The sequence below is a fragment of the Mytilus trossulus genome, chromosome 6 (assembly GCF_036588685.1).
Source record: "Mytilus trossulus isolate FHL-02 chromosome 6, PNRI_Mtr1.1.1.hap1, whole genome shotgun sequence".
Taxonomy (NCBI): domain Eukaryota; kingdom Metazoa; phylum Mollusca; class Bivalvia; order Mytilida; family Mytilidae; genus Mytilus; species Mytilus trossulus.
The window spans coordinates 5,907,628-5,920,291 of NC_086378.1; the positions used below are offsets into that span (position 1 = coordinate 5,907,628).

At 33.2% G+C, this 12,664-nt stretch overlaps 2 protein-coding genes across 2 annotated transcripts in view; both read left to right on the forward strand.

The window, feature by feature from the left end:
- Positions 1–1,035: 1,035 nt before the first annotated feature.
- Positions 1,036–3,251, forward strand: LOC134722288 (IgGFc-binding protein-like). Its single transcript, XM_063585898.1, has 3 exons — positions 1,036–1,096; positions 2,072–3,209; positions 3,242–3,251. Exons 1-3 carry the CDS (start codon positions 1,036–1,038, stop codon positions 3,249–3,251), a joined length of 1,209 nt encoding a protein of 402 aa, XP_063441968.1.
- Positions 3,252–7,999: 4,748 nt separating this feature from the next.
- The window catches only part of LOC134722290 (uncharacterized), a 122,043-nt gene continuing 117,378 nt past the window's right edge, over positions 8,000–12,664 (forward strand). The window contains exons 1-7 of the mRNA XM_063585899.1: positions 8,000–8,009; positions 8,873–8,923; positions 9,659–9,838; positions 10,180–10,395; positions 10,747–10,968; positions 11,327–11,524; positions 12,170–12,403. Coding sequence (XP_063441969.1) covers positions 8,000–8,009; positions 8,873–8,923; positions 9,659–9,838; positions 10,180–10,395; positions 10,747–10,968; positions 11,327–11,524; positions 12,170–12,403 — 1,111 coding nt within the window. The remainder of the gene's footprint in view (positions 8,010–8,872; positions 8,924–9,658; positions 9,839–10,179; positions 10,396–10,746; positions 10,969–11,326; positions 11,525–12,169; positions 12,404–12,664) is intronic.

Consider the following 12,664-nt stretch of genomic DNA (forward strand, 5'->3'; position numbering starts at 1 on the left):
AATGTGCACCTTTTTACTATATGTATACATGAAAAAGAATATATAATGTTGAATAGCAATCGGTAACCTTTACACATGACATGCGGGTTTAGCGCTGTGAATATCAGTTTTTGAAATTTTTCTTACGACTGATATGAATAGTATTATGCTCTGAATATCATAAATTTTCAAACATTTGTTTAAGTGAATTTTCAGTTTTAATCAAAATCGAACTCATAAAGAAAAATCACCTAAATAATTCTGAAATGGAATTGTTTTATTCATTTACATTTTGTTGACTTTTTTGTTTAATTTTTTTTCCTCATGCCAGATCTTTGGCATTATCAATTTTAGCCTTTTCCGACACTTTTTTTTATTTTGGGGTTAATTTGCATTTGCTCATTTTTTCGAGAGTTGATCATTTTTGACCATTTTCAAAAGAAATTTTACAAATTTCTTGACAATAACAGTAATTAATTTTCTTTGCATAAAATTATTTTTGTTGATCTTACAGCAGGTGTTCCTTTTTTTTTTTGCTTTTGCTATGATCGTATTTGTAGCTCATTGGTGTAACTTAAAAAAAAATCTTTCTCGTTTGACCTTTAAATTTTACACGCGCTACTATTTCTATTTTTTTTTTCAAATGAAGGAAATCAGTACTATTTTGATTCTGTTAGTTTTTATACATTCTTTTTCAAAATAAGAATATCCCATCTGCAGCTTTTCCTTCTATTTAAATATTATAGACTGTTCAGTTAAAAGCTATATTATGTTTTATTTTATTAACGACAAATGGTTTTTCATAGCAGAACTTAATTTTGTGGATACCGGGTTTGAATTCGTGCATTGTTGAGCTATGAGTTAAAACAATTTTTTTTTTATTATTTTCTCTTCTTTTGTTGCATAATTTATCTTTGTCTTTATTATATTTGTTTATCGAAATTGAATGAAACTTTCTAACTAATTCAAATCGTAACTAAAAGGTAACCAGATAATTAAATGCATTACTTTCAGACTGTACACGATAATGGTTTGATAGACTTAAGATACTCCAAGATGATAGATGTTCGGAAGCTGTTAGCAGTTATCTGTATATTAAGTTTGTCTTTCGGGCAAGGTAAGTTTACCTTGTTTACCTGTCACTGATATAAAGTGTTCAATTATCTCTATTTAATCTTTTTTCCTGCGTAAACCGTAAAACATTGTCTAGTAAGCTGTGAAGAAGTCATCCAATGACACGCGCCTTATTATCAACAATCGTTTTATCAAAGAACAAACTTGTTGTCAACCGACGTTTTGTTATATCATCTGACAAATTATATGCATCAAACTGATATCACAGCGCCAATGATATAATGACTTAAAAAGCTGCACCTTATAACATTAGTAGTGACAATAGACAAAAGCAGAACAGAATATGGTCAACTTAGACTGTGTTTCATCAAGGTTTCGAGTAACGTAAAGAAAAAAAACGAATAAAAAAAAGAGAAGAAACAAAAATTAAGAAAACTTGACAGTGCTGTAATAAGCCTGTTCTTTCTTAAAAGACATAGAACATATTCTGTGTTTTTTTATATTTCTCTAGACCGACTAAATCTAATTGACTTACTTATTATTCACTCTCGAATTCATATTTAAAACGAATGGGTATATAAACAAGTATATAAACATTATCATGATAAATATACTGTTAAAAAGTAAAAGTAACACTAATCTAAAACAATAACGAATCGCTAAAGATACATTAATAAACAAACTTGGTATCATGAATAACATAAAAAAAATAATTATAAAATAAACCTTTGAAAGAATTGTTTGATTTAATTTCTGGTTTCTTAACGTCTAATAGCAAATATGTAGAGGGGATATTGAGTAACTTTATGACCTGAATGTAATTACCTTATATTTTGATAAATTTAATGTAATAATTTACATTTTGATAAATTTAATGTAATAATTTACATTTTGATAAATCTAAAGTACTAATTTATATTTTAATAAATTTAATGTACTAATTTATATTTTGATAAATTTAATGTAATAATTTACACTTTGATAAATTTAATGTAATAATTTTCATTTTGATAAATAGGTCCTCCTGACAACATAGGAAGAGAGTTTGTTGTGTCTTTTATGGAGAATGATGAATACGGCAGTGTTTTCCCTCTCGAATTGTATGTAACTACATCAGAGAAGCATCCTGTCCATGTAACAATTACATCACCAAAATGGACCAAACCTTCAGTAACAGAATCCGTCACTGTCACACCCGGACAGGTAGTCAGGGTCAAGATAAGTGACGAGTTCCGTATGAAGGGGAGTTTGAAATCCTCTAAAGTACTCCTTGTTCAGTCAGATGGTGACATTGCAGTGTATGGAGGAAACAAAGAGGACTATTCAAATGATGTGTTCTGTGGTATTCCTACTGATGCATTAGGGAACGAGTACTATGCTATGTGCTACGGACCAGCGTTTCGTAAAACCGAACTTGGAGTAGCAGCAACACAGGACAACACTGTGGTTAAAGTAACGCTTCCCAAGGCTCCAAATATGACAGTCAAATACAATGCAAAGACTTACCACGGAGGAGATATGATAACTATAAACTTAGACAAATATGAAAACTTCCAGCTGCAAAGTATCGGTGATTTAACAGGTGCACACATCGAAGCCACACATCCTGTGTCGGCATATAGTGGTAATATCAAAACAAACATTGGAACGGGGAAATATCAAGACCATCTGGTAGAACAGCTTACGCCTGTTGATACTTGGGGTAAAAAATTCGTAACAGCTCCAATTCCCAAAAGAACCGTCGGGGACTATTTTCGTGTTGTAGCGAGTGAAGACAACACTGTAGTGAATATCGCTGGCATGCCATCCTTCACCCTTGCGAAAGCAGGTGACTGGAAGCAAATTACTCTTCCATCTAGTTCTTACAAGTCAATAAATGCATCAAAGCCTGTATTAATGGCACAGTTTGTGTTAAGTCAACTGGGCCCCATGGAACCGGCTGATCCGTCCATGATGATAATTCCACCCTATGAATTGTTTAATTCCGGATATACTTTTGCTACACCAGAATACTCACATCCTGAATATTTCAAGTATGAAAATCAAGTTTTGCTGGTCATCGAATCTTCTAAGAAAGACGGACTACTACTAGATGGAAAACCTTTACCAAAGGGAACAAAATGGAACCCAATTGAAGGAACCACTTTAGTCGGAACGTATGTCGACATACCTAAAGGATCACATTCAGTTGTTCATAAAGATTCCTACACAATATTTGGAAGTTATCTATATGGTCATGCCTACCATGAATCCTATGCTTTTCCAACAGGAATGAGATTAGCAAAAATTAACGCGGTAAGACTTAAGAAAACAATTTATTCATATTCTTCTTAATTTTGTTTTCCTATTTTTTTTTATTCGTCTGCATATTTTATGTAATTGTTTGACTGATTTATAATACTGATGTTTTCTACACCCAGGCATAATAGATGGCCTAAGTCCATTTTAATTTTTTTTTGTAATTTTCTGGTTTACTGATTACAGTAACTCGTCAAATTGATTTGGTCTGTTAAATTGATTTGGTCTATAAACATGATGTTTTTCCATTGACAAACAAGATACAACCGAAATCGATTTTTACATTCTTAAAAGATTTATAAGAAAACGTACATATAACGTTGTTCACGATGTTCCTGCAACACGACATGCTTTTATATATAGTAGGCCCAGAATATTTGTAAAATCGTTATCCATTTTCATAAAAAAAAGTGTATTTCTTCATTATATTTTTCAGCCATGTACACCTACGAAATCAGTTGATGGTGATGGTTTAGATAACGACTGCGATGGTAAAATAGACGAAGAATTATGCACAACCGATAACAAAAAACAAGGCAAGTGTCTTCGTAGTGTCAAAATCCTGTTCCTTTAAATGTTCTTTGAAATATCGATGTGAATGATTAGGGTCTGAATGGGGTTTACAGAATAGTGAATAATGAAAAAAAACTTAGTGCATAATAAAGGCCTAAAAAGGGGCAACTTACGTAAAAAATAGAAAATAATGGGGTGTTAGAATTTAACTCTTTACCATTCGGCAAAAATTGCACTATTTTTGACGCAGAGGAACGATCAAATTTCAATCATTCACAACTTTCTTATTATTGTTAGTAGACTTATCAACTAAGACTTTTTATAGAAAATTGTTTTTCAGTAATATTAATGACAGGTTTTTTATATTTTTTTTATCATGTTTGATCACGTGATAATCAGTCCAATGTCACGTGACAACAACAAAAAAAATCGGAAAATTGTCAAATTTCGATTCAAAATGGCCTTTTTTGAAGTTTATTTATGGAAATAGTATCAGCTGAGCATTCAAATACAATGTCAGGAATAACATCTCCACGAAAAAGAACCCTCAACGGTCTATTTGTGTTAAAAACAGCAATTTTTATAGCCAAACATGCTATGTGGTGATTTGGGTCAAAATTGCTATTTTTGAGCTTTCTGGGTAAAAAACGTAGCTAAACTGTGCAACTGAAGTGCATCTACACGTTTATCCCTACAATCATTTAAAAGACAAAAAAAAAAAAAAAGTCTGGCAGCCTCAGCATCCCTTAGTTACCAATTTGTAATAGATTATCTGAACATGTATGTCTCTATTATTCTATAAACGACTATAGCCAAAAGACAGACAATCAACTTTGTCACAAGGAAAAAAGCATTTTCAATTTGAAATTAGAATTAAATTAAAGTCAAGTCAAGATATTTAATATTGGTATTGTTTTTTTTCAACCGTACATTCACCCTTACGGGATGCGAACCCGGATCGCTTGATTACTAGCCTTAGATGCATCCGCAGCTGACTAACGTTCTCGTCAATTTATTTCCCTGAGAAACAATTTCCCCGGGAAACAATGTAATTTTAATTTTTTTTAAATCCATACGCACAAAATAGTTCAACATACATCTATTTTCGCAGACACTGACTCTCTGTATATATACATACTGGTTACATTACGTAACACAAATCACAGATAATTAATTAATAATGTTTAAATTCTAAGAAAAGGGGTCATATTCATTTTTCATAGAATGATTAACTATTTTCTTAATGATTCTAGTATATAGTAGGGGAAACATTGTTTATGTCAAACAAGTTTGCATTCACTAGTGATCACTAGTTTGTCATTCCATCCGTCAGGACAATTTTCCAAACATTTTATCCTCATGTTTGAATATATTTATTAGATATGAACTATGAACATTTCATGATATTTTTAAGGGGTTGGGGTTCATTTTTTTGTGTGTTTCCAGTTGAAACATTTTTTTGTGTTTCCAGGGGAAACATTTTGTTATGTTTCCAGGTTTGTCTAAAAGAAATTAACTACTTCATTTTTTTTTTACTAACATAAGGCCGTTAGTTTTCTCGTTTGAATTGTTTACATTGTCTTATCGGGCCTTTTATAGCTGACTATGCGGTATGGGCTTTGCTCATTGTTGAAGGCCGTAAGATGACCTATAGTTGTTAATGTTTGTGTCATTTTGGTCTTTTGTGGATAGTTGTCTCATTGGCAATCAAACCACATCTTCTTTTTTATATTGTCAATGTTTTCTTTCTCCTAGTATGGGGTTATCTTAGACAATTTTCATGGTTCCAAGGAACCCATTTCTTAAGTACTTCCACAGTTGTCTAGTAATTATTTTTTACCTTCTTGTTAATTTATGATTATGTCGCCTAGCATGGGTTTTCTTAGGAAATATATCATTTTTATGTTCTCAAGGGACACATTTAATTTTCGTGTTTCCAGGAGGAATAAAGTCAACAGTAGTATACCGCTGTTCAAAACTCATAAATCCATCGACAAAAAACAAAATCGGGGTAACAAACCAAAACCGAGGGAAACGCATTAAATATAAGAGGAGAACAACGACACAACACCGAAACGTAACACACACAGAAACGGACCAAGCATCAGACAAAACACCACGAGAATCACAAATATAACATGAAAACCAAATACATGAATTTGGGATAGGCAAGTACCGTGCCACGTCTTATCTAAAAAATAAGAGAAAACACAAACGACTCAACGTTAAAATGCAACACACACAGAAACGAACAATAATATAACAATGGCCATCTTCCTGACTTGGTACAGGACACTTTTAAAGGGGAATAAAAGTGGTGGGTTGAACCTGGTTTTATGGCATGCCAAACCTCGCACTTTAATGGCAAAGTTAAATATAACATTGAAATGACAACATAATATTACAGGACTACAATACAAATAAGGAACATTTTTTTTGTGTTTCCAGGGGAAACGTTTTTTGTTGGTGTTTCCAGGGGAAACTTTATTTTGTGTTTCTAGGGGAAACATGTTTTTTGTGTTTCCAAGGGAAACATGCTTTTTTGTGTTTCCAGGGGAAACTTTTATTTTTGTGTTTCCAGGGGAAACTTTTTTTTGTTGGTGTTTCCAGGGGAAACTTTATTTTGTTGGTGTTTCCAGGGGAAACTTTATTTTGTTGGTGTTTCCAGGGGAAACTTTATTTTGTGTTTCTAGGGGAAAAATGTTTTTTGTGTTTCCAGGGGAAACATCCTTTTTTATGTTTCCAGGGGAAACATGCTTTTTTGTGTTTCCAGGGGAAATTTTTATTTTTGTGTTTCCACGGGAAACATTTTTTTTAATGTTTCCATTTTTGTCTTGTATTTTTTTTTTAATTACTTAGGAAAGATTTCATTCCATGTTTCCAAGGGACCAACTAAAAAATGTTTCCCCTCGAACCCCCCCCCCCCCCCCCCCCCCAAATGCTTCCCCTGGAAACACAAAATAAAGTTTCCCCTGGAAACACCAACAAAAAAAGTTTCCCTGGAAACACAAAAAAAAATTCCCCTGGAAAAACACAAAAAACAGTTTGCCCTGAAAACACCATAAACAATGTTTCCCCTGGAACACAAACGCAAAAATGTTTCACCTGGAACACAAACAAAAATGTTTCCCCTGGAAACACAAAAATAAATGTTTCCCCTGAAGAAAAAAAAATGTTTCCCCTGGAAAAACAAAAAAAAATAGATTGCCCTGTAAACACCCTAAAAAAATGTTTCCCCTGGAAACAAAGAAAAAATGTTCCTCCTGGAAACACGGAAACTGATTAGAATTAAATCTGTCCTTAAAACATGAAAATTAAATCTTTCAGAAGCAGAGAAACCAATACTAGACGACATCATTATAGATTAACAAGTAGTTAAACAATAATTACTAGACAAGTCTGGAAACACAAAAAAAAATGTGTTCCCCGTGCCAAACACATAAAAAAGAATGAAATGTGTTCCTTGGAAACACTAAAAATTTCTGAGATAAATTAGTCGGGGGAAACATTGACAATTAGTTAAAAAAAAATCCAGACAAACCCTGGAAACATAACAAAATGTTTCCTCTGGAAACACAAAAAAAATATGTTTCCACTGGAAACACAAAATATGACCCCCTCCTAGTAATATTATGAGAGTTCATAGTTTATATCAAATATCTAATAAATATATTCAAACATGAGGATAAAATGTTTGGAAAATTGTACTGACGGACAGAATGACAAAATAGTAATCACTAGTGAAAGCATACTTGTTTGACATAAACAAAATTAAAACATTATTAATAAATTATCTGTGATTTGTGTTACGTAATGTAATCAGTATACAGTGTCTGCGAAAATAGAATAACGGTGCACTATTTTGTGCGTATGGTTTTAATTTTTTTTTAAATTACATTGTTTCCCGGGGAAATTGTTTCTCAGGGAAATAAATTGACGACAACTTTAGTCAGCTGCGATGCATCCCCTCGGCTACGGAAGCAGACGGTTAAATTGGATTAAATTCATACTTATTTTCAATGTTGTTTATGATATTTATTTTTAAGTTGACCTTTAACATACAAATATTACATTATAATAAGGAACTTAGAAAGACGTAAAAACTGCATTTTTTACATTTTTAAAAGAACACACCATGTGGAATGGTGTGTAAACCAGGGGAAAATAGGGGAGAGGGTGGAAAGGGGGGGTACTAATGATTTAATGTCAAAACCAAGTAACACAAGTAGTAAGAAATGCATTTTATTTATACTATTTGGCCTCTGGAACCACAATATGCACGTTTTTACTGGTATGGGCAGAAATTCTAAGAAATTGTTGCTGAAAGTTACTGACATGTTGACAATGTTCACTGTTTGTATTCGTTTTTCGTAGAAATTAATAATAGGAAAGCTTATTGAACCTACATTTGATAAAGCCCAATACATAACTGAAAGAAAAAAATCCATAATGAACCGATTGTTGCGGTTTATAGAAACCAAACACTATGATTTGATAATTCAAGATTTACACAATTCTACAGTTTTTTCTGTTAAATTTTAGCTGATTTTTTTAAAAACGTTGATAGTTTAATTGCTTTATTTTACCATAAAGATCAACCCAAAAATACACAACTGGCGTTTTAACGTGTAGCTGAAACTCACAGGTTTCATTTAAGCCCTTGGTGAAATCTGTTGATAGTCAAATGACAGAGAACTTAAGGTTTGAATCCAAATTTTACACAAAAAAGTGCTTATGACCCGAATTCGGGTGATAGGAACGGTAAAGAGTTAAAGATTAGAAAACAGACAACGATGAGCAAAAAATATAAAGAAATGAGAAATAATTACATTCTTTCCTGACACTCTATCGTGACCATCAATTATCTGAAATTATATGTGGAAGGTTTTCAGTCCAAGGTGATAAAGCAGACCATCTTAGATTTAAACAGACATTTTGTATTTGAGAAGACTTTTTGCAAGAAATTACCGGTTTTACAGTTATTGTTAATAATTATTTTGTCGTACAGATGATGATGGTGATGGAAAAATTGATGAAGATTGCACCGATCCTACTCCAGGTATATAATATATATCATGTATATTGTATTAATGTATTTATTTTGTATTAAGGGTGAGACATATCACAAAACATTTAAGCATGTCATCCTTTTTTTATTGTTATATAAAAGCACATATAAGACATTAAGTCAAACAATCAATGGCGAACTTAAAATAATGTATGGAATATTTCAGATATGGAAAAGGAAATTTTAAAACGATATTTATAAAGTATTACGGTAAATTGTCATATAGTGTATGCTGCTAGTGGAATTTAGTCGTACAGAGCACCTGAATTCCCCTTCATTGGAATTCTTTTTTGTTAATTCTTGGACGTGTGAAGTGGTGGTATATTATTATCACAATGTCTGTTAGGTTTGCTAACCCATACAGATAACCTGCCCATGAGCGAACCTTTAATAATGAGAAATAATGAGGTTTATGATGCTCAGACTTTTACACTTTCCTTACTAAAGAAGCGGTATATAGTATATGGTTTGACAGTTATGCTGTTCGTCTGTCTCTCATGACTCTCATGTCCGTCTGTCCGTATTTTTTTGGGTTTTCATTCGTCTGTTCTCACAAATATAACGAAAGAAAACATACTGGATTTCAATGAACATTTTACAGAATTCTTGATATGACTTTAATTGTGTTGTGTTTTATTTTTAATATGATTTTGTTTGCTTTTCTTAGAATTGTGATTTCTGACTATCACCTTAAAAACCCGTTAATTTCTACTTAATTTATTTTAGTTGACGGTCTTTGGGGATCATGGGGTCCATGGTCTGGTTCTTGCTCTGTGACCTGTGGCAAAGGTGTACTGTTCCGAAACAGGTCGTGCGACGATCCAGCACCATTATATAACGGAAAGAACTGTATCGGCGGCAGTGGTCAGGACACCAAGCCTTGTGACACAGGAGTGAATTGCCAACGTAAGTAAACACATGTAACATACTTTGTGGTATATATGATATCAGCTTCTATGTTTCAAATTGAACCGACTGTCTATCAGACTGAGCAATAACTTTTAAAGTTTTTCTCTTGTAATATTAGCAAGTAATCTTCATATTTGAATTTTGTAACATCCTACAACGCTATTAATTTCAAATGAGTTTTACATAACTTAAAATACGTGACTTCTTATATTTCCGACTAAAAAATAAAATTGTTTTAAAGTGTTAGCTCTTATATTCTTGATTCAGTAAATCCTGTATTTCTCTTTAAATCGTAAATATTTATAGTTCGGAACAATGAGTTATTTATGCATTTCTAGTTGATCCATCTGTGGCATGCAAAAACAATCCACACCAACTGTTGGCCAATCCTGTTGACTGTGCACAGTATTACGACTGTAGTCAGAAAACATCTTCCATGGGACATGACTATCTAAAGGAATGTAAATATCCAGACCTGTTTTCACCGGTGACCAAAAAGTGTCAAGATTTCCAAACGGTTAAGTGTGACAAAAGACCTGAACCACAGGCTCCTTGTAAGTATACATTAATGATACGTGGGCCTTTTATAGCGTTTGTTTATAAAGTTCAGGACGGAATGTTCTTAGCATTGTGCCAGATAGAAATTGTCATCTGCTATCATTAGAAACGGATTCGGAGTCTCGTGTTGTTCAATCTTTGGCTTTGCATAGTGTTTTCTAGACTAGTGTTTGTCTGTTTGGCAGTTTCCAGATTTCATGTCATCTATGTTGCTTCTCATTGACTCCTTATAACTATCGGTCATTTCGTGATAACATCTTTATAGTTTTAACTTAATTCCCATGAAATCATGTACAAATTGTCTTTCTACCACTATGTCTGAAAATTTGAATAATATATTTTCCTAGGTGAATACGACCAAAACAAATGTAACGGAACTGACCCTACATGCAACTGCCCAGCACGTCTACCTAGCTGTATAGGGAAAACAGACGGACATCAGGAGTTTCCTGGTAAAAGAGGCGAACCTGATTACATAACTTGCTTCAAGAATAGAACAACGGTAGCCAAGTGTAAACCTGGCTATTTTTTCGAACCAAGAGGAAAGATGTGTAGACCGATGAATGCAGGTATAAAAAACGAGTAGGTCATAGAATACAGGTACGAAAGACGTGTAGGTCAATTAATACAGATAAGGAAGGGGTATGGGAAATTTGTCATAAAAATGAACGACTTTAATGAACACAGGATTACATCACGAATAAAAAAAATGCACGACATCTGAAATTGTAAGCGATCATTGGAATAAATGACTAACGAATACAGACATAAATGACGAACTAATGCTAATAGATGCCAAAAAAAACAACCTTATAGACCAATGAATGTTAAATGTAGGTAATTCAAGAGTAGATACGAGAAAGTTTCTTTTCCGTTTTATGTGTATTTAATATCTAATGGCTCATTTTAGTTTATTATTTTTTTCAGCGGTTTTGCGTTTTTTCTGTAAAGCACATTCAGCAGATAAAGTACCAGATCTTCACAATTGTGCTAAATACCAAGACTGTTCTAAAAATCCCACAGCATCGGAATGTTCATACCCTGATCTATTCTCAACTGTCACAGGCAAATGTGAAAATTTCACCACAGTCAATTGTGAAAAACGAAAAGAACCTCAAGCTCCATGTAAGTGAAGCATATTTATATTTGTAGACATGAGTATACAAACTTTGTATCATTCAATTCAAATAATCAAGGATCTAAAATATACTAGAACAACCACTGTCGTGTTATCTTTTTTAAAATTGGTAATATAACATCAGAGAAGTTATTTTTATGCCCCACCTACGATAGTAGAGGGGCATTATATTTTCTGGTCTGTGCCTCCGTTCGTTCGTCCGTCCCGCTTCAGGTTAAAGTTTTTGGTCAAGGTAGTTTTTGAAACTTAGTATACATGTGCCCTATGATATGATCTTTCTAATTTAAATGCCAAAATAGAGTTTTGATCCCAATTTTACGGTTCACTGAACGTAGAAAATGATAGTGCAAATTTCAGGTTAAAGTTTTTGGTCAAGGTAGTTTTTGATAAAGTAGAAGTCCAATCAACTTGAAACTTAGTGTACATGTTCCCTTTGATAACATCATTCTAATTTTAGTGCCAAATTAGAGAATTTATTCCAATTTTCACGGTCCACTAAACATAGAAAATGAGTGGGGCATCCGTGTACTGTGGACACATTCTTGTTTTATTCTAAAAAAAACACCTAAAAACATGGGATGTACGTCAATGGCACAACCCCTAAAAGATATGTCTTTGTTTTTATTTTACAGGTGAATATGACCAAAACCTTTGTCCAAGTGGCAACGCAACTTGTCAGAAATGTCCAGAAAGGTTGCCAAGTTGTATTGGTCTGCCTGATGGAGATAACCCAATACCCAACCACAAATGGACAAGCAGATATATAACCTGTTACAAAAATAGGACCCTCCTTCCAGTTCACAAATGTCCTGCACCAAAGATTTATCACCCAATCAAAAAACTATGTACAGAGGATATTCAGCCTAGTAAGTAAATCTGCCTTTCATATGACTATTTCAATAACTGCTCGATAGAGCGTTCTGGTACTGCAATATGATATGTATTTATTTATGGAAATTTATCTATAGCCTGTTAACACTGAGTTTGTGAGTTTGAACCTCGCTCGTGGCAGGTGTGTTTCACTCTGATCTTTATAGACTAGAGTTATCCTGTCGAAAGTTCGTAGTGTTCTCCGATGGTAATCCGGTCTCATCCATTTACAAAAACTGAACGCTACGATATAGCCA